Source organism: Oenanthe melanoleuca, chromosome 5, assembly GCF_029582105.1.
Source record: "Oenanthe melanoleuca isolate GR-GAL-2019-014 chromosome 5, OMel1.0, whole genome shotgun sequence".
Classification (NCBI taxonomy): Eukaryota; Metazoa; Chordata; class Aves; order Passeriformes; family Muscicapidae; genus Oenanthe; species Oenanthe melanoleuca.
In genome coordinates this window covers 57605553-57629893 of record NC_079339.1, presented here as the reverse complement: position 1 = coordinate 57629893, position 24341 = coordinate 57605553, and the positions used below count along the sequence as shown (strand labels likewise).

Sequence of the window (24341 nt, the reverse complement as noted above, 5' to 3'; positions counted from 1 at the left end):
ATGCTATCACAAGATATCCCTGTACTGATGTGTGTCCTTCCTGGAAATCCATGGCCATGCTGCTGCCCAGGTGTTCCTCACAGACTTCCCTTGGCACATCCCTGTGTTGAGTTCCCCCCACCTGCAGCACCAGGGACAATTCTAGGGCAAACCAGTCACTCTTCCTGTGGTCCCCTTCTGTTGGTTTTGTATTCCTTGTATCCCCACTCACCTGCATTGCATGGTTGTGAGGGAATTAGTGTCCAAAAACTCCCTGAACCCTAACTCCTGAGCATTTCCCTGTGCTTCAGACTAGACCTAATGCTGCCTTAAGGTCAGTGCAGATAATGGATTCCCAGAATGTAGAAATTGAGCAAGAAATGGTTTGGATTCTTGCATTTAACCACAAATTTAGCTGAGAACAATGAGACAAAATTGGTCTTATTTGAAACAGAATCTCTCCACATATCTCACCCCATCCTTCAATTTCAGTGCAAGGATCACCTTAATGGTCCCCTCCAATATGACTCAAATTGAAGCCTTTGGTGGGCAGTGGAAGTGACACTTAATGACATTTCTAGAATCCATGCATTTAAGAAAATCCATATAATTGCTCTGTAACTCCAGGGGTTGTTCATGCCAACCTCAAATGCTTAATTACACTTCAAGTGGCCACAAAAAGGAGTTGCCATAGCAAGCTTTGATACCTGTCTGGTCACACCAGACAAAAGCCAGACACTGGCTGGCAGCCTGAAGCATCACTTACAAGAATCATCCCTGACAATGAGACTCTCCTGCTGTTTTGGAGAGAGAATTAAATGCACAAACTCCCCTCCAGCCATGAAATGGTTGTGTTACAGCATTAAACAAAGCAACACAATATTTAGATTGACTATATAGGTAGGAAACATGCTCAGATATTGCATAGTCCTAACAAGGTGTTTATGTAAAAACAGTTTTTTGAAATAGCATTTTCAAGCCTGAGCTTAAAACCCAGAGAAAGATGTTTGTTTACTGAATGCAGGTCATCCACAACTACAGAAACTCACCACATTAGACTAATCCTATTATGAAAGATTAGGCCTAGAGCAGCAAGAGCCTCACAAATCTTTGTTTGAACACTGGTTCCATTATATAGGGCACGAAAGGGAGGCAGGATTCCACCCCCCAACCTCTTCATGGCAAGCACTCAAAAGTGAGAACATTTTGTTATACAAGAATCTAATCTTTTCATTATTGCAGTCTATGGGATTTTACCCTCACTCTAAAGAGGCAAGATTTAACCTTTGAGCACAGTGCAGGAAGCCTTGCACATATTGATGTGCAGGTTTCCATTTTGAGAATAAATAGCAGGAAAATTGTACATATCTAGCACCATGTTGCCACAGGCATTTAAAAAAAAACCTAATCACTGAAAAGCATTTTGAGCTTCTTTTTACAACTGCAATCAGGAGATAAATAGAGACCAGAGCAAGCACAAACCAGTGGATGCACATTTCAAATGTGATCCTTAATCCTGCATTGGAGCCCTGCAGAAATTAAACCACACTAAGGAGTTTGTTTAGGAAGGATGGGTTCTCTTCAGAAATCCAACTCCAAAAACCAACAACAAAATAAAAAACAAAACCCAGCCATGCCCTGCACCACTTAAAGACCCTCCCAAAGCCAACCCAAGCCATGGGATGGCACACACCTCCCCAAGAACAGCAGCTAACAGCAGATGAAGTCTCTAGCCCAGCAACTGCAGTTCTGACAGCTCAGAACCCCAGCCTGCAATTCCAGCAGCTCTGAACAGCCACAGGAAAACCATGCAGGATAAAATTTACACATTGAACAACCTCTTTTAATCAAAGCCCGCTCCCAAAAGCCCTGCTGGGGACTGGGAGGTGCCTCCCTGCAATTCGAGGTCACACAGCAGAGATGTGACCTCCAAGGATCTTCCCACTTCCAAACCTTTCCCTGATGTCCAAGCAGAGCACAGAACAGATCTGGCTCACTTTAGGACACTTTGCTGTCATGTCCTACACATTCCTTACCTGCTAAGAAAACCCAGCAGGCAGGCAGATTTGCAGGGCTAATTTCTCATTAGTGCTGCTGGAACTGCAGCAGGATTAGCAGATCCATCAGGGAAAGCAGGACCTATGTGGTGTTTCTGAACTTCAGCCAAATCTTTAGTTTTGTTTCTCCAAAAGGGACCCTTCCACTCTGATCCCAAATAATCTGCTTATTGAAGGGATCTGCCATCATCTTCCTCACCAGCACAAGAAAATGTCATTTAATAACAAGAATCAGTGCAACAACTGACCCAAGGCACTTGCTGAGGAAAAAAGCTGTTTTACATAATAAATGGATTTCTCAAGTGTATCACAATTGCTTTGTTTCTTAGGCTGAACTTTATCTATAAAATCTACCCCACAGCAATCTCAGCACATCTTCAATGAAAGAAAGAAATGCCAAATTTTTCTGCAGGGTCAGATAAGAGATAAAAGCCTTAGATTTAGCTTATATCCTTAAAATGTATTCATTTACAGTTTGGAAGTTTTTAGATTTTTCTTCTTATTAGTCAATCTACACCCAAGTAGAAAGAGCTGGAAATTCTCATTAGTTTTTGTGGCCTGCCTTAGAATAACCAAATTCTCTTATTCTTTGCCTCAGAGCTCCCTGCAGGTCCCAGTGCTCTGGGAGAACCTACAAAAGCATAAGGACTCCACTGCAGCCACTGGTGAGAATTAACACAGAGCTCCAAGACTCATCTGTCCTCTCCATAAAAAACCCCAAAACAATGCTGAGGATTGGTCTAAACCCAAATCCAGGACACAAAGTGGGCTGAGCTTTAGGGGGAGAGGAGATTAAAAAGATTAGCACAGCTAGCACAGCCTGGAATCTTTTTTACAAATTAGCATCACTTTCATTAGAACACTTACCTAGCAAGCTTGCTGAGGCCAAGCACTTGTTTGTTGGGGAGATAACCAATGTGTACCTAGACAGGAGAGAAGAACCATTAACAGAGCAACACCACCCTTCCAAAGGCACATGAAACTCATGCACAGACAATGAGATGTGCCCCAGAATTAACTCTGGGACAGCCCAGAGGTCTCAGCATGTGGGAGGAACATGGCACCATGCAAGCCTGGGGGATTGTGGAGCTGTGAATGCCTCATGAGGTCCTGGTGGAGAACAGGTGAGTTTTTCTGAGGGGGAGAGAAGTCACAGCTCTTCAAGAGTCAAGGCTCATGTTCCAAGTCTCAGGAAAGCCACAGAGCTGCTGCACTTGGGTGCAAAGGCAGCCCATTGCTCATCTTGTGTAAAATAAACATGATTTTCTTTCTGGACCTTAAATGGATTTAGGGAGTGGCAGGAAGAGGGATTGTGCTTTCCTTCTAGTGAAAGTCCTGATGGCAAGAAGTACTTCACCACAAAAAATCAGGCTGCACTTCCTGATTTGATTTAATATCTTGTTTTAGTATCATAGACTCTGATGATTAACTCAGCTTCCCTCCTGCTCAAATATGGATTTGCTGAACATGTACTTGAACTAAATTGGAGGAAGTTCAGCAGAAAAGTGCTCAGATATGAAGGGAAGGACATTTAGCTCCTTGTTTGCAGAAAGCCATGGGGGTTACTGAATTCCAATATGTTTATAGTTATAACAGATTATAATCCAGGACTTGTGCCACTATACCAGAGACTTGAAAAATTAGCCAAGATACAGCAGGGGAGTGTCAGTGGGGGATTCTGGCTCTGCCTGGAGGCCCCATGTCAGAATCCTGTGCTGCTGTACCTGCAGGAGAGGTACCACAGTACACCTGATTACCTGGCTAACTTGCTCATTCCTACCCCTTCTGTTAGGCAATCAACCCACTGACACCTGAAAAGACATGGAACATTTCAGACAAAGTGAGACACACGACTTAGAAATAAGCTTTGAATCCTGTTCTCCATATTTTTGCAGATTTCTTGATTATCTTTAAGATAGAGCTGCAAATGCAAGAGCTACAGGTGAGTGCCTGTTTGGGGCACCCAGCAGGGCAATGGTTACTCTGAATATTTAGAGCCATACCAAGTTATTTGTAGGACTGATTCAGTATTTGTGAGGAGATTTCCCCAAACCACACAGGCTAAACAGCTGGATGTAAAAAAAAAAAATAAAAAAAATAAAAATGCACACATTGCCACAAGAATAATGGAGAGAATACACACAGTGCACACAACCAAGAGTGACGCAGCAGAAAGCTTGCACAGAAAAAGAGATTATCCTGTTCTCCAGTATAAAACACTAACAGCAAGAAAAGAAAGCAGACAAACCTGAATTGTCTCAACTAAATAAACAGCTAGTTTCTGCTCATGTATTTTATTTTTGGGAGGCACTTTGCTTGGAACATATGTGGCACTGATTGAATTTTGTAGACAGCACAAGCCTGTGCTGCTCTTGGACCTGTGAGCACTTTATGGTAACAGATGGACCAGGCTAAGCTCCATCCTTCTGTGCTGATAAGGGAGTGAGGAGCCTGAGATGTGCAGCTCCCACTCAGAACTCTTCATCACCTCTGCAGTGGTTAGCTGGAGAAATTTCCTTTTCTTACAGTTGTTGCCATTACAATTCCAGTTTTGGCCATCCTCTCCCTGACTTGGCTCACATAATTAAGGCAGGGCTGCTAATGAGTTTGTTCCACTCACAGGGGTTTCAGAGATGAGTGTGCACTGGATAGCTCCGAGCCAGGAGCTAAATCCATGGCAGAGGCAGTGTGCAGGGTGAGCTGGTTTAATATCGAGATGTCTGCCCTCAAGGCTTGCTGCTGCTCCATGGAGAAGAGCTTTGATATGAAATGTCAGAAACCATTAGATTACTTAGACTAGGAAAGGTTGAGCATTATATTTCAGGAGCTTAAATTCAAATAGAACCTCACATTAAGGAGACCTTCCTTATTTGTATTCTGAAGTTTAAACCTCTGGAACTGTAGCCATAAGCAGTGAGTACTTACAGCCTTAAAAGCTTTGTAGCTACAGCTGCAAAGTCTTTTACATGTACTTAAGGTCTTTTATTGTGCATTCCCACATTTGTTCTGGGAGGGAGAGTTACCTTTCCAACAAATGGAACGAGGTGATGCTCACACAATGAGAACATGTCTATGTCCTTCACAATTACCATCTCATCATGGTCTTCATCGAAGATGGCGTCGTTCAGGACATCTGAAATTAAACATTTCCATTAAAAATCAATGCAGCCAGTGCCTGAGAAAGCCTGTAGCAAGAACAGGACCCTCTCAGGGCGGTAGCTTTTAGGATTAAAGTCTGGGAGGGATGTAAGGAGTAACATCACAAGCACGTTTTGGTTTGTGTACAATCTCACATTTGTCACCGTGTCTCATTGCCTACGTGCTGCACCAGCAGTCAGCAGGAGTGGTTTATTTAATTAATAGCCTGAGCGTGGGTCAGAACAGGTCTGGTCCCTGCAGAATTACTGACATCTTAAGAGCAATTAAACCTACAGCTGACAAAGAGAGCTCCTCTCAAAAATGGGCTTCCATTGGTGCTTCCACAGGCAAACCAGCCCAAGGTCAGGGAAAACCTAAATTATCACAGGGCTTCCTCCAACCCCTTCAACACCAGCATTGCTGTCTGCAAGGAGGCTCTGAGTGCAAATTTCATCCTGTAACACACCAGGCAGCAGCTGTTTAGGTACACACAGATGTCAGAGACACATCTGGGGAGAGATTTGCTGTCCTGATGTGAAGCAGGCACATCCACACTCCAGCCTAATTCTGTACCTCAGAGTTAGCAGAAAAGTGAGGTGCAGAAACCCCCCAGAGACAGAAGGGAGAAGAGACAGCTCAGTAAGAAAAGGAAGATCTAATATAGCACTTGGCTAATCTCAGAGCTCATCAGAATGGATCCTCAGCTGATTTTCCACTTTCAGCAGTCCCTTGGCAAATCCCCAAACAATCCTGGCACAGGTTACAGCACATCAGACTCCACAAAGATTGCAGGCACCTGGACTGTGCTCAGAGAGCTTGAAAGTAGAGTAGTTCCAAGTCAAGGAACCAGGTCTTTTGAAGAACAAGAGAGAAAGTTGTGTGTGAGGGAAAACCAGCTGCACAGATGGGCTGATGACAAGGACAGGGAGTTCTGCAAACAAGTTCAGCTGGAAGCCACGCTGGCTCCTTGGGGTTACTGCCAGGAAAGCAGAGCCCCACACACCACAGCCAGAGCAGGGCACTCAGGGACTGCCCTGCATGCACCACAGAGCAGGGATGGGGCAAAAATAACAGGGGTGGTGGCACAAACCTAACAGCAGTGGTGACACAGATCTGACAGGGGTGGTGGAACAAATATAACAGTGATGGTGACACAAATATAACAGTGATGTTAACACAAATCCAACAGTGATGTTAACACAAATCTAGCAGTGGTGGTGACACAGATCTAACAGTGGTGGTGACACAAACCTAACAGCAGTGGTGACACAGATCTAACAGTGGTGGTGACACAAAACTAAGTGGTGTTAACACAAATCTAGCAGTGGTGGTGACACAAATCCAACAGTGATGGTGATACAAATCTAACAGGGATGGTGGCACAAAACTAAGTGGTGTTAACACAAATCCAACAGTGATGGTGGCACAAATCCAACAGGGATGATGGCACAAATCTAGCAGTGGTGGTGACACAAATCTAACAGTGGTGATGGCACAGATCTAACAGTGATGTTAACACAAATCCAGCAGTGATGGTGACACAAATCCAGCAGTGATGTTAACACAAATCTAGCAGTGGTGGTGACACAAATCTAGCAGTGGTGGTAACACAAATCCAGCAGTGTTTGCTCTGCTTGCCTTGGTGCCTTCCCCTGACACGTCCAGCTGATGGCCACCATCTGCTGTCGATAAGGGATCATCATCACACGGAGCATTTTAATTTCCTGCCTGCTATCAGCTCTGCACAGGTAACCCTGGAAACTGTGCTCAAGGAGTTCTGCTGCAGCATGGGCTCTGTCCTGAGGAGGGCTGGCAGCCTGCATGGATCCCACAGGGGTTTGGATGGGGTCAGACAGCAGGAGCAGGGGGCATGGAAAAGCAACTCTGTGAAGGCACATGATTGTTCCTTCAAATTTCTGGGTTTGCACCAAGCACTGCTGGAGTGGGTGCTGATTGCACAGGCAGCATCATGCAGCTGTGTAATTATGAATCCAGCCAGGCAAAGGGAGAATCCATGGCAGAGGATCTGAGCAGGCTCACAGGAGAGGGCAGGGCAGGCAGAGCAGCTGTCTGGGCTCTGAGCTCCCTCCTGCAGCAGTGCCATTTCCACAGCAGAAAGGCAAACAGTGGTGGCACAAAACCTGCTGCTGTGGCCAGAGTTATTAAAATAAAACCCAAACAGATCCACGAAGCATCTCCAGAGTGACTGCTGCTGTTATTAGACCCCAGACTGGCTCACACCAGCCCTGCCAGGAGCATATCAGGGCCTGATGTCAGATATGGATTTACGTCAGCACACTCGCAGGGCAGGGTGTTCAGAGCAGCCAGAAGTGGCCAAATTCTCATTAAGAGTTGTGGCAATGTGTGACAGAGCAGGGCCAGGTACAACAGAAGGTACCTCACCCATGCAGCCTCATATCCACATGCACATAGATGCATATACACACTAATTATCATATAAAATATATATTGTATTCTTACAAACTTCCTCTCACAGCTGGGTTGTATCATGGAGACAGCTCAGCCAAAAAGAGGTTTAAGTGACCTCAGAAACACCACACAGGCAACTCTAGGAGCAAAGAGCATCCTGCATCCTTCTCAAAGCAGTCAAAGAGGAGCACAAAGTGCATCCAACCCTTCCTGCACATCCCCTTATGCCACAGCCCAGCCAGCAGAGTGGGCAATGCCCCTGCACAACCAGGGGAGTTTTAGAGGTAAGAAAACACATCTGCACATCAAGAGTGCAGCCACAGAGCTGTGGGGTGCTTCATGGTTCTTATTTATAGTGGTCTTGCCATTTTTGCACCTTTTATTTATTTAATATTAGCAACAAGGTCACAGTTGTGCCTGCAGCAAGATGTGCTGATTTTGTCAGCTACTCCTTGAGAAGAGGGGCTCACAAAGGAAGAAACCAGCTCAGTGTTAGTCCCTCCAAAAACTCCTCCACAAGTGCCAGGTGATACAAGGACACAAAGATAAAACAAAGTGTGAGGCTGAAGGCCACCAGCTGAGTAAATGGCCAGCCAGGTCTGGAGTGGCCATTCAGCCTCCTCTGCTCCTGCTCACACTTCACAAGTGTCTCTTCCAGCAAATCAGCACAGCTGGAAGCCTGCCCATCCCTACAGCTCCCTTTTGGAGCCCAAGCCCCGTGTTGGCAAAAGCAGAGTGAGCAGAGCATCTTCTCACAGCTGCTTCTCCCTGTGTCCCCCTGCAGCAGCTGTTTGCAGTAATTACACAGGAGACACTTCCCTGCAGAGACTCAAACACCCTGTGCAGGGAGGCAACACCATTTTATCTAAATTTGTCAGGGTTTTCCAGTTTCTTTAGAAGTTTTTTGAAGTTTTTTTCTAGTTTTTCCATTTGCAACAGCATCAAACAGGGTTCTGACAAGCTCAGCCTGTGTGCTGCAGCACACGTTCTGGAGAATTTAACAGAGCTGAAAGGAGAGAGGAGAAACAGCCTCAGATTTAACCAAGCCAGAAGCAAAGCTGGGGACAAATTTTTGCCCCTTTTTCTGTTCTTTCACTCTACCTACTTAGCCATGCTTTCTGCTTCACTAGTTTGATTTCATGGTTTGTACAGTCAAAGTGCTCTCTAAATTATTCCAGCTGATTTTTCCTTCAGCCAAAAGTTCCATTCCTGGTGCAAAAACTTTGGTGAGCTGTTGAAAATAAACAGTCACCTGTGCTGCAAGTTAACTCCTGAAACAGAGCAGAATTAATTTTGCCTTTATCTTCAGAAAGAGTTGATAAAATGAAAAATCAGAGCTGGATGAAGACAGAATGAGAAAGACCTTTCAGGACTTTGCGTCAGAGCTAAGCAAAGATACCTGTTGCTATAGAAACTATTTGCATGGCTTTAATGTGACACAGGGAAGCAAAAGCACCTCTGGCAAGCAGAGAAGGCAGAGCCCACCCAGAATGGGCTCAGGAGGTGAAGGGGATGGAGGATGTACTGCAGCAGCCTCACAGCACTTCAGAGCTGCCTTCCTTGCTGTGCCTGGGACTGAAGTGGTGCAGGTTGTTCTCACCAGGAGTTAAAGCACTTCCCTGTGCTGTTAAGTTGCCTCACAGCTCAATCTAAGTGCTAGTGGGATGAAGGCAGCCTCAGGAACTCCCTGACTCTGCAGCTTGAGCTCATCCATCCTGGCAGAGGCAAAAGGCACAAGGTTCTCCTGACACCATCCCAGGTCCAGGCTGTCCCCTGCTTTCCATGGTGACCCCCAGGTGCCACAGGCAGGGCAAGAATGGGCTCAGGCCAAGGCAGGGTGACATCCCAGGGACAAGCACCAGCAGCTGGAACAAATAAAGCACTGGAGCTCAGACAGCTCCAGAACACAGAGCTGCACCCAAAGCACTGCAGGGACCTTGCAGGAACCAGGAACAGGTTCCTCAGGGTTTGGAGGGTGCTGCAGAAGAGCAGTGCCATGAGCCAGCTCAGGCCAGCTGGTATTTAAGGTATTTAATATCCTGGGGAATGCTGGCAGATATTTCTGATTGTCAGAGTTCCTCCCCAGCTGGGGACAGATGTGAGTGGCAGCAGGAGACACGAGCTAACAGACCCCACCAGACTGCAGGGTCAGGATGAAATCTGGAAGGAAACTGCTGCAAAAACCTCTCAGCTACTGCTGGGTAAGCAGTAGAATCAAACCTGACTTCTTTATTTATTCACATGATGACTTCACAGGTAGCTGTAGTTAGGGAGAACATCCCAGACAAGCAACCAGAAAATTATTGCAGCCTTTGAGTATTAAAAAGGCACCAGGAATTTATTAGGCAATGCAGAGAGCCAGGCTATAAAAACATTAATGTAAAGGGCTTGTTCTGCTGCAGAAAGTCAATGATTCAGGTTGCTGAGGAAGGGAATGCTCTGGGTATGTCATTTGCTTCAAGAAGTCTTGAAGAGCTCTAGAAAGAGGCACTGAGATGCCACATGACTGCTTAAATAGGGAATAGAGTTCAAAAGATGCTGAGAAATGAACCCTTTCATAACACACCTTCCTAGCAGGAACCAGGAGAAACCTTAGACACAAAAGAATTTACAAGTTCCTGGCTACTGTTTCAGATTTCACCACCAAAAGACTGGAAACAAACGTTAAACTTCAGACAGGAACATTTGCTCCAGAAGCAAAGCTTAACCCCTCAGTTACCACAAGGGAGGTGAACCAGATCTGTGATTCAAATGACATTTCACAGAAGCAAAGATAAAGGAGAAGCATTATTGCTGTTCAGCTAATTCTGGCTATGGTTTGCACAGATTTTATTATTTTCCTGTAAGATACCCTCCATGTTGTAGTGAGGCTGGAGTCTATTCATAACAGACCAGCTACTGCAGACAGATGAAGCCAAGATTAGGTTCTAGAAGTTGTCCTCTGCCAGGAGGTTTATTAATATGAGGGAAAGCAGCATTATGGAGATGCTCATTAAAATGCATCAGGATTTCAATAACCACTTCAATGCCCCATGTCACAGAAGGTGCTCATCCACACTTCCCTCTGAGACTGAAACAAAAGAAAAATCAAAGGCAAAACAGTTTGGAAGAGCAACATGGAAGATCAGAAGCCTGCAACAGTTCAGGTACAAGAGATTACAATATTTAATAAATTAGCAAGAAAAGCCAACCAAGTTTAGTGTTATTTGAGCATTAACAGGCGGGGGAGATGATCCAGGAAAATCCCAGTTCCCTGAAGTTTCACTGCATTCAGTGTGTGATCCAGCATGGTAGGCTTCCCTTATGTGGGGGCAGAGGTTGAAGAAACCCCAAAAACCTCCCTCTGAACATTCCCACCCTCTGCTTTACAGGAAACAAGCCATGGCTGGGGCACAGCAGGGCTGAGGTTTCAGCTGTTAACAGGTTACAGTGCTGCACCCCTGTCCTCATGGCTGAGCCAGCAGCACCTCGATTCCAGGAAAACACAGCAGCTCCCCAGCTCCTGGCAAAGGGCAGAGCTGCTGATCAAACAGCCTTGTTTGCTTAAGGCACTGTGTGTTTTGACAGAGCAATGCTTAGCACCTCAGCCCAGCAAACAGAGCAGGCTGGGAAAATTTATCAGCTTACACCACGGCTGTCCTCTATAAAAATACCAAATCCACACAGACTAGAAGAAAAGATTATTAAGGCTGAATTTTTTCACCCATCAGTGTAGGAAAAGCATATAAACTAATGAGGGAGGAAATGATCTAACTAGCTATTTGCTCTGAAATAAAAGCTGTCCATCAGAGTCACTTGGCTTGCAGGTAAACAAATGCAGCCTCTTGAACCACAGAGGTCCAGGAAGCAAAGTTATCCCCTCCCAGCATTTCTGATTTCCATTTCCCTGTTAAACACACTGCAAGGACAGGAGAACCTGCCATGCTGACATGAATAAATCTGGCAGATTTCCCTTTTAGCAGCTCCCACCCTCCCCAGTTTTGGGGAGCATGTTTTGCTTTGAGTGTTTGTGGCTGAGGAGAACAACTTAATTTCCTCCTGCAGATGCAGGCAGCCTGTCCAACCCTGTGCCTAATGCTTCCTGCAGGATTACACAATCCAAACCAACTCATTTGTGATTCACCTTTCAAAGGCAGAACCATTGACACTGTTTCTGTAACCTACCAGTTGCTTGGGTCTGAAACCTTCAGCTTCAGTTGTTAGTGCTGTCTGCAGCCTTGTGTTTCCATTTATTCACTCATTTACTGCCTTTGCACACACTTGTGCTTTGTAGCTTTATTATCAGACCCTCAGACAGCAACTCTGAGCATGACATGAAGCCTTTAGGAAAAGGAGGGACAAGGTTTAACCTTTGTGGGGCAGGTTTTATCAAAAGGTTAAAGGCACCTGGCTCTCACAGCCTTGCTGTTAATCCTCACCAGCCAAGGGGGATGCTCTGAAATACAATTTACACCCAGGAGTAAGAAGCTGATAAATCTGACCATGGAAAAGAACACATGTTCTTGGTGTTGGCACAGAAGCACTGCATGAAACTGGAAGTTACCTTTTTGGTGGCTTTCCTACTCTGCCATCCTTCCCATCACATTGAGAGGTTTCTGTTTCAACAGCTGCCAGTCTACACCAGTGCTCAAGTGTCTGCACTGAGCTGTCAGGATTTTTAATCTGGTCCCCAGGTGGATTTTGTTTGAAATCACTAGAGGCATTCTTGCCAAGTGTGATGATTGCTACTACAGAAGTGGGAACAGCACATTTGAATACATCCTGTCAATGAAAGAGGTTGAGGCCTTTAGTAAAGCCAGGATTAATAAATGACAATCTGGAATTAACAGAAAGAGCCAGATACACATATTTAACAAGTAAACTCTGCTAATAGCTCTGCCACACAACACTGAGCAGCTGCAGAACACAGATAGCAGAGACAAACAGGGGATAAGGCAGGAACACTGTCACTCTGCACAGCTGAAAACAAGTGAGGAATACACAGAGTAGCAGCTGGAAAGCACAATCAGCTTGTCTGCTGCTCACAAATCTGAATGGAGACAGAATTTGGGTGTTATCTTCCCAACAATACTACAAAGTTAATCTGTGGTAAATAAAAACATACAAACACAACCAGGTGTCATGGAAGCAAAGTGACAACACCCAGGACAGGGGATCAAGTGACCAGCACATTTAACCATGCTGCAAGTGTATTGCGTTCTCAGACACTCAGGAACCAAAAAGATCATGGAGTGGCTGGGGCTGTTAGGGATCCTTTAAAGCCATCTATTCCAACCCCTGCCATAACACAGCAAGGGGGGCTCAAGCCAACCACAGAAAACTTTACACTCCCCAGAAGAGAGCAGAGCTGGGGAAGGGTCTGGAGCACCAGGAGAGGCTGAGGGGCTGGGAAGGGGCTCAGCCTGGAGAAAAGGAGGCTCAGGGGGCCCTTGTGGCTCTGCACAACTCCCTGACAGGAGGGGCAGTGAGGGGGATTTGGGATCTGCTCCAGGAACAGGGACAGGACAAGGGGAAATGGCTTCAATTCACACCATGGGACATTTAGATTGGATATTGGGGAACATTTTTCCACAGGAAGGATGGTCCAAGGATGGTCCAGCCCTGTAGAGGCTGCTCAGGGCAAGGATGGAGTTTTCATCCCCAGAGGGATTTAAAATCTGTGTGAATGAGGCACCTGGGGACATGGGGCAGTGCTGGGGGAATGGTTGGACTCAATCTCAGAAACCTGCTCCAACCTAAACAAGTCCATAATTTGGATGTATATGTCACATCTTTCTTTGTGCTCCTTTATGGGAAATGAAAACTCCAGACATTAATTGCTTTCCCTGCCTCCCCAGGCAGAAGCTGCAGCAGACAGGGTCACAGGGCTGATTTTAAAGCTGTCCCTGTTCTGACATTCACTGCCCCTCCTCACCTGGGTGGCTCTGGAGCTCAGCAGGGACCCAACAACACACTTTGCCTCTGCCCAGGTTGTAGAGACACCACCAAGCTTTTACCTGGGGAACCTTTCTTGGGCAGAAGGAACTTGCAGATATTGTAACAGCCCCTCATCTTCTGCCTGTAGCAGGGATAAAATGGAAACACTCCTGAAAACACACCCTGCAAGTCACTGCTTTAACCCCTGCCTACCCAGACAGCTCCACAGGAGGAGCTGACTAAGCTGCAAATAAAAAAAAAAAAAGCCTGAGAAAACAGGAGGTCAGGGCTGATTTTTGTCATGTTTTTGGGGAGAGTTTGGGCTTGTTTTGATTCTTTTTCAGTTGACAGCCTGGCCAGACAGAGAGCTGGGTTATTATAATCCAGAGAACAGCTCAGGATGCTGCAGCAGAGACAGCAGCAGCCCCACAGCTACTCTTGTGCCCAAATATTCTGTTGTTGTTGGCTCTAGGGTTCATGGAGTATTTAAAACTCTCTAAAAAGAATTTACTCATCCTGACTCTCCTAACAAACTCCTCATTCTCCACTTGCTTTGCTGTCTGCTGTTGGCTTGTCCTTCAGCTGCAGCTCTTCCTTCTGTTTGGCTGGGAAGAGTGAGAAAAGTGGAAGCTGAGCATCCTGCAAGAAGAGGAGAGTAGCTGGAAAGTTAAAGGATTCCCCACCTGACGTGGGAAGGAATGTTAATATCACAGCTCCACATGATTTCCTAAAAAGAAAAAAGCATTCCAGGAGTAGAGCACCCAACAGTGACATTTTTTACCCTAGGATAGAATACATCTCTCTCACAGATATGGATAATCAGAGGAGGGGAGCATCCAGAACTGCTCTGTTTAATTAAATTAATGTGAGAGATTAGAAGGAACCCAACTTGGAGCAGAAAAAGTAATTTTAAACATTACTTCAGGTAATGTGTACATACAAAACTGGCAGCAAGATAAGAGAGGGCTTAGGGGGGGCAGCAACCTCATCCAGGTTCTGCACAGAAATTCAAATTATCACTAAAAAAAACTTCCTTCTGCCAGAGCCTGACAGGATGGCTGAGAGACCTCCTGTGTTTTACAGCAGTAAAATTAGGAAAGTTAATCCCAGTAAACAAAAGATGAAACCCTGATGAAACCTCACCTCAAACACAGCAGGACTAAGAGAGGAGCAAGGATGGCCACTGCAGCCAGAGCCTGCTCCCAGATGTGAACCAAAAACCTGGGTTGATCTGAAAGACAGAACAGCTCCCAGGACAGAAATGCTGTTCCTGGGGAAAGCTGGGACACAACACTGGCACAGGAGTTTAAGCTGGACATGAGTAAGTGAATGCTGGAAGTTGTGGTAATCTGATTTCAAAAGAGCCAACAGCTGAGAAAAGAAAAAGAAACTAAACACAAAACCAGCCTTAAATTTGGAGCACAGTGCACCTAGAGAAGGACTCTGCTGTGCCAGCAGGAGCTCCCTGCTGCCATCAATCAGCACAGCTCAGCCCTTGCCTTCAGCTACAGCATCCTGGAGCAGCTCGGGCCGGCTCAGCACAGCAGCTGCATCCAGGGAGCAGAGCAGGAGCAGCTCCTGCCTCAGCCACTCTCAGGCCCTTGCTGGCACTGCTTGCATCCCTTACTGGCAGGAACTCGCCTTTTACTGCAAGAAGGAGCAGAAAGGGGAATTCCCAAGCCCCCCAGGCTGTTTTTTACTGTTTGTGCTGGGTACAGCCCGTAGTCAAGAGGCTGAGAAGAGGAAAAGCGGTGTGTAAAAAATACATTTTCAAGCAGTATTTGCCCTGTAGCCACGAGTTGTTGGGAAGAACATATCCCAGCCAGATCCTTTCCTCACACCCTCACCCAGCAAGCAGAGACACTCAGCTGGGGCAGGGATGTGAACCTGGGATTCCTCTCCCGCTTGCATTTCCTGCTGGGACCCTGAGATGGGGACAGGATCTCCCTGTCCTATTCCTTTCTCCTTACCTCCCTTCCTTAAGTTTCATTCCCACCTTTGAAAAACCCTCACTTGATTAAAGCATCGGCAGAACAGGACTTTTCCTGAGAAAATTCAAACCGTTTCTATCTGCTAATAGAAACCAATATTCCCACTGTCTGAACACAGCCTCGCTCAGCCGGGAAGGGACGAAGGGGAAACCCGCAAGTTCCTATGCCAGGGCTTGAAAAGTTTCCGTCAGAAGAGAGAAAGCAAAAGCACTTGCTCTGCTCACCCAAACGAGAATGAAAACTTTAGCTGCACAGAGTTTAACAAAAGAAATTAAAAACTCTGAGATATCTGGGGGGGGCAGCGAGACACAGGTGATAACAAGGGTGGGTGATGCCGCGACGGGGCTAAGACGTTTTAAGAGATTTATTCCCAGGAATAACGCAGCCCCTCGGCCGGTACCCAAGCAGCACGATCCATCCCCGAGCCCCGGGAGCTCTCCCTACCCGCGATGGTCTCCTGGTAGCCCTTGGTGAAGAACTGCATGGCCGTGGCCGCTCTCCAGGGCGTCTTGAGCAGCCCCTGGCGCTGCGGGTCCTCGCCCAGAGCCCGCAGGATGGAGGTGTAGGCGGCGGCCAGCCCGGGCAGGCTCAGCTCGTTGTCCTCCTCGCTGCGGGGCCGCTCTCCCCGCCAGCCATCGGCGCTGCCGGTGCCGGTGCCGGTGCCCGGGGCTCCGCTCGGGGGCTGCGGCCGCTCCTGCCGCTGGAGCCCGTTCCAGCGCCGCGCCGGCTCCATGGAGCGGGGCCGAGCGGGCAGCGCAGCGCCGGGGCTGCCCTGCCCGAGCTTCGTCCTGTCCCTGCCCGGGCACTGTCCTGTCCCTGCCCGAGCGCTGTCCTGTCCCTGCCCGAGCGCTGTGCTGTCCCTGCCCGGCCCCAGCGCTCCCGGCCCCGCCAGCGCCGCCGCTTTTATCCCGCCCGCGCCGCCCCCATTGGCCGCTCCGAGCGATGTCACCGCGGCTGGGGAGAGCGGCGGCCACGGGCTGGGGCTGCCCGGGACAGGGCACGGCGGGGAGACCTCGGGGATGGGGATACTGGGAATCCGAGGGGATCCCTGGGGTGAGACCTGGGGTGGGGATATTAGGAATCCGAGGGGATCCCTCAGGGAGGGACCTGGGATGGGGATACCGGAGATTCCAGGGATGGGGATACGGGAGATGGAGGAGACCCCCGGGCTGAAATCTGGGATGGGGATACTGGGAATCCAAGGGGATCCCTCAGCGAGAGACCTGGGATGGGGATACTGGAGATGGAGGGGATCCGCGGGCTGAGATGGGGGATGGGGATAGCGGACATTCGAGGGGACCCCCGGGCTGGGATGGGCGCTGGGGGTAGAGGCGGGGCACGGGGGGAGCCAAGGGGATCCCCGGGGTTGGGACCCTGGCTGGGGGCACGGGGGGGTCCCTGGGCTGAGATGTGGGTCGGGGGAGGTACGGGGTATCCGCCGGCTGGGAGTACAGGGGATGCCCGGAGCTCGGGGTACTGAGGGATCTGAGGGGATCCCCCCGGCTGAGATCCGGGCTGGGGGTGCAGGGGGCTGAGACTCAGGCTGAGGGTCGGGGGATCTCTGGGCTGAGTGAGGGCAGGGCTGTGAGAGCATCCCAAGAGATCTCCAGCTCTGCAGATACGGGATCCTGTAGGATGAGGTGTGTGAGCAGGGGGGATGCTCTGGGCTGGGGCTGTGGGAGGATCCAGAGTGATCCCCGGGCTGAGACCTGGGCTGGGGGTTCCGAGGTTCCAGGAGGGAATCCCACAGGCTGAGGTGTGCTGGGGTGTGTCCTGGGGCTGAGGATGTGGGGCACCCCGAGGCTGAGAGTTTGGGGGGGATCCCTGGGCTGAGGTGTGTGATGGGGGAACAGGGGGACCCCAGGCTGGGGAAACAGTGGGAATCCCTGAGGCATGGGAGGAGGATACAGGGAGATCCCTCAAGCTGGGGGTATTGGGGGTCTCCAGGCTGAGGGGTGGGCTGGGGTTATGGGGGGATTCCCTGGGCTGAGGCACAAGGTGGGGATTCAGCCCTGAGCTGCTGTAGGGTGCTCCCTTCCATCACCCCACTGTGGGGGAGAGCTGTGGGGAGCCCAGGGTGAGTGACAAGGGAATGGGGGTGCATGGGGCAGGTCCTGTTTGTGCCCTGCACAGCAGCTCCCACCACCATTCTCCATGTTCTCCGCTCAGACTCCTGGGGCTGGTCCCTTTCCCACCAGGGTGGTGTTGGCACATCCTGCCCAGTCACTCCCTGGCGCTGCTGGAATGGCACCACCACCATTCTGAGGTGCTGTAGGGTTGGGGTGCAGTCACCAGAATGATCCCAGGCATGGACTGACCCTCCTTGCTGACCATTCCCACCACCCATCCCAGCTGGGCTCCCACCCCTTCAAACCCCTGACCCCTGCAGACACCTTCCTGCAGGACTGGCATGTCCCAATGTTTTCATATTCCCACCCAAGATTCTGCAAATGTGCTAACTCTGATGACCAAGACCAAATACTTTCAAGTTTCTGTGGGGAACTTATTGGCATGTCACCCCAAAAGTTGGTTTGAACCTCCTGCATCCTCCTGGGCACTTCTGGGGCAAACCCAGCAGACAGAGCCCAGCTTGGGTTCAAGTGTTGGTGAACAAATAAATGCTGTGGAAGATTTTTTGGAACACAGGTCCCCTCCAGCTGGAGCTATTCCATGGTTTTATGAGCTAGAAACTGAGTCTAAAGGCTCAGCTGAGCATTGGGTGAATGCTCCATCACCCAAGCACAAGCAGGGGGACTCATATTTTCTGATTGCAATCAAATAAATCGCCAGGATCTAAAGGAACCACAAACCCTTCTCTTCACACCGTCGGTCCTTAAGGCAGCAGGGACAAATTGTCCCCCTCTTGTGCCTAGGAAATGGCAAATTGCTGGGGAGATAAGGAGGGGAAGGAGCTGTCAGAGGGTGGGGTGTGACTCACTGGCTTTCCTCCTCCTCCTCCTGACACAAGAGCTGCATTTAACTAAGAAAAGCAAGAGGAAAAAAAAAAAAAAAATCCCCCAGCAGCTGTAACACGCTCCACATTTCCACATTTATCATTTGGTTTCTGATCACAGGTTTTACCAGAAGAGTCAGGATGACTCAGGTGAAATCCAGGGCCCTGCAGCCAGCCAGGCTTTACCCGGATTTATTGCCCCAGGCTCAGATCAGGAGCAGGAACTGCTCTACCAGGAGGATTTGGAGCCCTGAACTGCATCCCTGCTCCTCCCCAGACACCCAGCTCTTTTCCCAGTCCTCTGAGGATGCCCAAATCCTCTCTTTGAAGCAGACAAGTTCCCTCACTAAACACATCCATGTGCAGGAGGATCAGGCTGAGCAGACACGGTTCAGGGGCTGGGTGAAGTTCCTGAGGAGCTTCAAACCACTGAGACCAAATCATCCATCCAGAAAAGGGGCCAGCAAAGGGCATCTTAGCATCCTGGCCCTCCCTGGTCTTTGCTCTCTTTGTTTTCTTGGAAAAGAAGAAGATAAGCTCCCTCTGGAGTCAACCCCAGCTTTGTGACCATCTGAGCTCAGCTGCTGGGAGCTGGTTGTAGATTTTCTCCTATTTATGGGGCAAGAAGGGCAGTTTCCAGCTTATTTAGCAGCATGATCACTGCCTGGCTGTGCAGAAAAGCACTTTTTCTGAGGGTGTTTGAGCAGAGGTTGCACACATGGGAGCTGATGCCAGCAGTGCTGTTAACAGCCTTTGCCAAGATGGAATTAGTAGGTTCAGGTGATTGGGATTTGTGCCAGGATGTGGAAGGACACAGCCCAATTTCCAGCCACAGTGGAGTCCTCTCCCTCTGAAACACAACTCCACATCAGCTGTGCAAGAGGGAAAACTAAGACTTGGCCTTTTTATGATGAGATTTTATTGATAGTTCCCTGTTATTTACACCCCATGTTCTCATTAAGCTTTCACAAATAAGTTTTTCTTAGCTATTTCTGAAAACATACCAAACAAGTGAAATACAGACTAAACCAGAGGAATCAATGAATATTTAAGGTTGGAAATGACCCCTAAGATCATCAAGCCCAACCATTAACCCATCAAGGCCACCACTAACCCATGTCCCTCAGTGCCACATCCACACCATTTTTGAACATTCCCAGGGATAGTGATTCCACCACTTCCTTTGGAATCCTATTCCAATTCCTGACCACACTTTCAGTGAAAAACTTTTCCCTGATATCCAACCTAAACCTCCCCTGGCTCAACTTGAGGCTGTTTCCCCTTGTCCTGTCCCTGTTCCCTACAGCAGATCCCAAATCCCCCTGGCTGTCCCCTCCTGTCAGGGAGTTGTGCAGAGCCAGAAATTCCCCCTGAGCCTCCTTTTCTCCAGGCTGAGCCCCTTCCCAGCTCCCTCAGCTGCTCCTCACAGGATTTGTGCTCCAGATCCTTCCCTAGAGGGAATGTGCTCTGTTTTTCTCTCCTCTGCTTGCTTAGAGCTTCAATGGTATTTTCACTTTAAAGTGAAGAAATTGTTAAAGATCAACAAAACGGGGAGTGCCAAAAAATCCTGAGACTGTAGCTTGAATTATTTTCAATTGTAGAATAAGGTTTAGAGGAGGTAAAAGCCCTGTGCACCCACTCAAGGGTACTGGGGTGCCTGAGAGAGCCAGGGGATGCTGCTGGGGTCTATAGGAAAGCTTTTCAGAGGCCATTTGTCCTTGAAAGTGGGGAAAATATCAAACAGGGACAGGATGGAGCAGGTCTGTGCTCAGGCTCCTGCTCCTTAACCTGTTGATCTTCCTCATGGCTTTGTGGCATTGAGTGGGAGCCTGCTGGGAAGGGCTGGAGCATCATTCCCTGTGTGCAAAAAGTGCTTACCAGGGTTGGAAGAGTGGAATCCCCAAAAGAAACCTCTCCATACCAAGGCTAAGGAGGAAACACCCTGGGCAGTCCTCACTGGGGCAGATGAAGCCATCAAAAAGGTGTTTCAAAGGGAATTTCTGCACCACCAGCTGCTAAAAAGCTGTCAGAATAAACAGAAATCATGCACCACCTGCTTTCCTCTGTTGGCTACAAAGTGGGATCATTCAGGGCTGGGCTCAGAGCTAAAAGTTAGAGGTGATGGATTCCCCTCTCTCAATCCAGCTGTGCCAACCCAGCCCATCATTAACAGCACCAGCAGCAGAAGAGCACAGCAGATCAATCCTGCTGTTAACAACGAGCCAGGACATGGTCCCAACGTGCTCCTGAAATTAAACTGAGCCCACAGAGGGATGGATGGCAACATCCCAGCCTGTGGACATCCTTCCCATGCTCTGGAAACAGGCTGAGGTTTATCAGCCCCTGGATCACAGTGCGTCAGTTCAAAGAGTGAATCAGTTTCAGTTTAATTCTATTACCCAGAATAAGGAGCAAAATTGATTACAGGCTCCTGAAATGTTCATCTGTTACAGGAGGATTTGTTGCTCCATGAGGACAGAGGATCCCCAGGGTCTGAGGGGTTTTCTTTCACTTTTACTTCCTAGGTGGGGCCTCACATTTTAGGGATGAGACTGGAGGTGGAGGCAGCAGTTTTGCCCTGCCCCAGTTTCCTTTTCCTCCCCTAGGACAAAGGATCTCTTGCCAATTGGCCTTTCCTCCCCAAAATTTGGAAAATTCAGAAGGATTGGTGCAGGTAGGCTGCAGCAGGTGAATACATATTTGTATTAACATAACATATACAACATATATAACATATATGAATACAACACAAGTCTCCTGGCTCTCATGGACCTGTTCCCAACAGAAGCTGCCTGACATCACCCAGGATGATCTTTAGGTCCCTCCATCCCATCCCATTCCCCAACCAAGGGTTATGGGCTCACAGCCCAGGCAAATGGGAGCAGCAGCCGTGTCCTTGCATCACTTCCCTCAATTGCTCCTCACTGTTGTTACCCCAAGATATTGATAATGTGATTTGGAGACCAGACTGTTCCCTGGCAACACATGGCTTGAAACTATTCCTGCAAATTTTCCCTGCCATTTGTGTCCAATTGAGTCAGGATCAAGTGTCTCTTTTCACAGCCTGGGTCGGTATTTGTGTTTTGCCTGCCTTTAAGTAAATTATTTGCTATTAAATTTGTTTGGCAGCATTCAGCTGAACACGTTTAGTGCAACAACCAGGCAGAGGGAGAAGCCAGATCTGCTGTTGTCTGTTAAAAAACTCCATGAGGCACACAACTTCCTCACAGGTAAATCTCACAACCCATCTGCTCCCTGGATTATCCAGCCAGGACCAGCAGCTCACTCCATGACCAGCACAGTTACATTTTTGGGAGGAAGCTGAGGTACATTTCATAGCCAGAGGAACTCTGAGAGAGGAAATCTTTTCCAAATACAGGTTCTCCTTTGCTCAGCTCCACCCTGAGAATCCAAAAGTGATGGATTCATACTGACTCTCCCACTCCACAGAATCATAGAATCATCTGGCTTGAAAAAGACCTCTAAGATCACCAAGTCCAAATATCAAACCAAATCAGTGGGATTTCTAGCACTTCCAAAGAAAAAACATCAGGCAGATTCCTTGGCACAATTTCCAAGTTACTGGTTTTCTACCAGAAAGGTGGCAAATTCAGGACAATTTCTGAAAGACTTCAGTGAAATTCTCCTGAATTATTGTTTTAAAAAAAAAAAAAAAGATTTAAAAAAACCAACCAAACAAACAAAAACCAAAACCAGGTAGTAGAGATTTACCTGTTTTCATGGAGAATCCATTCCACATTTTCTGTTTCTTGGTCTGGCATTTCATTTCCACTCGAATTAGGATTTATCCTCATCCCTGTCCTGCCAGTGCTGCTGCTGGATGAGTGCACCCTGTTCCCACTCAGCACAGCTCCCTGCAAGGCTCCAGGTGATGGAGGATGTATTTGTAGCTCTGCCTGGAGCTGTGTAACAGAGCAAAACCCATCTTTGATGATGGAAATGTAACAGCAGCCTCATGGGAGAGGATCCTCCCAGCACTAAGCAGATGGAATATTCACTGCCATGGTCTCAAGAGCCCATTTGCTGTTTATTTTATGGCCATGGACAGCCATCACCAGGGAACAAGTCCTGGGAGGAGAAAAGGAGGCTCAGAAGGGACCTTCTGGCTCTGCACAACCCCCTGACAGGAGGGGACAGACAGCTGGGGATTGGGCTTTGCTCCCAGGGGACAAGGGACAGGAAGAGAGGGAACAGCCTTCAGTTGTACTGGGGGAGTTAGATTGGATATTAGGAAAAAATTATTCATGGGAAGGGTTGTCAGGCACTGGAACAACTGCTCAGGGCAAGGGTGGAGTCCCAATCCCTGGAGGGATTTAAAAGCTCTGTGGATGTGGCACTTGGGGACTGGGGTCAGTGGTGGCCTTGGAGGTCTTTTCCAGCCTTAAAAATTCCATGATTCTACCCACAGTCACACAGCTCTGATGCAAATTTTCAAACCTGGTGTTGGAAGCAGCTCTGCCAGCTCTATCCTGCCTTGAGACCCAGACTGTGACCCAGGGCTGGGGACATTGGATCTGATGAAACCCACAAATGTTACACTGCAGAAAGTGTTACACAGGGAGAAAAACCACATGGAAATCAGGGTCCTGCAGGATGGTGTCCAACACCCCCAGTGATTTCCATGAAACCACCCCCTAAATCCAGGAACCTCCTTTCAAACCAACCTTTGGTGTGTTTGTTCAGAAGAGCTGCGTGACTGCAAACACCCAGCTCCCAGAAAACTCCCCTGGAAGTTTATTTTGGCTGTTTCCTCCCTCCACTGGGAGCCAAAAGGACTTTGGATGCTCTGCAGGACCAGTTGTTTGCAGCAGCTCCTCCACAGCTCCCTTGGAATCAGGTCTGTAGAAAGGGCTCTGGACAGGCAGCCCAAATATGGATTTTGGATGTGGATGACAAGAATTACCTGGAAAATCTCCCAGCACACACTCCCAGGAGAAATAAAACATTTCAGTTCAGCAAGCCCAGTGATTTTTCATCAGCATGTTTTCTTTACCACTGCAATCCCATTTTTTTCCCCAATACATCCAAATAGGCTTTATTAACTAAAAATAAATCCCAGTCTCTGATATGGTAATTTCTTCCCAAAGAATGTAGAAAAATCAGAATGCTTCCTGCATTATGTAAGTGCAAAAAATTATTATTTATGTTAAATATTCCTTGCTGTCCACTATCAGCTTAAACAAATAAAATGTGAAATGATAGATAAGAACTGTAGATGACAGAAGTATTGAAGTTGTCAAATCTTCAGGATTTTTTGTTTGTATTTCCCATCCCTGGTTGACATCACAACCCTCTTTTTTCTGTTTTCTCCAAAATGAACAACAGCCATTGCTAAAATAGTCTAATGAAACCCTTCTTGTGGTAAAATTTAATGGTTTTTAGTGAAATCTCAGTCTTCAATCTGCAGATTTCAAGGTTTAAAGTGTGTTTTGAATGAAAAGTCATTTGCCTTTTATAGAAACAAAGAATTGTTAAGGTTGTAAAAGATCTTTGAGATCATCAAGTCAGTAATAATCACAGTGGTTTGGGTGGGAAGGGACCTAAAAGCTCATCCAGTTCCACCCCACTATCAACCTTCCACTACCCCAGGTTGTTCCAAGTCCTGTCCAACCCAGCCTTGGACACTGCCAAGGATCCAGGGGCAGCCACAGCTGCTCTGGGCACCCTGTGCCAGTATGAAAAGGATTGAAAAAAGAAAACAATGAAAGGCTGTGCAAAAACAGGAAAGAAAAAAAAGAGAGAGAACTCTTCAGTCTCAGCTGTTATGCTAAATAGTTAAATTATTTTAACTGATCTTAAAAAACATTTCAAAATTTGAGTTTGCTTCAAATACTTTTATTAGACATAGTGCTCTGT

The 24341-nt window shown here is 47.8% G+C and overlaps 1 protein-coding gene across 1 annotated transcript in view; it reads right to left on the bottom strand.

The window, feature by feature from the left end:
* The window catches only part of GCH1 (GTP cyclohydrolase 1), a 101408-nt gene that overhangs the window by 4752 nt on the left and 72315 nt on the right, over positions 1-24341 (bottom strand). Inside the window, exons 2-4 of the mRNA XM_056492006.1 lie at positions 15956-16278; positions 5060-5169; positions 2904-2959 (exon numbers count right to left, since the gene is read on the bottom strand). Of these exons, the coding sequence (XP_056347981.1) occupies positions 2904-2959; positions 5060-5169; positions 15956-16244 (455 nt within the window). The 5' untranslated portion in view covers positions 16245-16278. The remainder of the gene's footprint in view (positions 1-2903; positions 2960-5059; positions 5170-15955; positions 16279-24341) is intronic.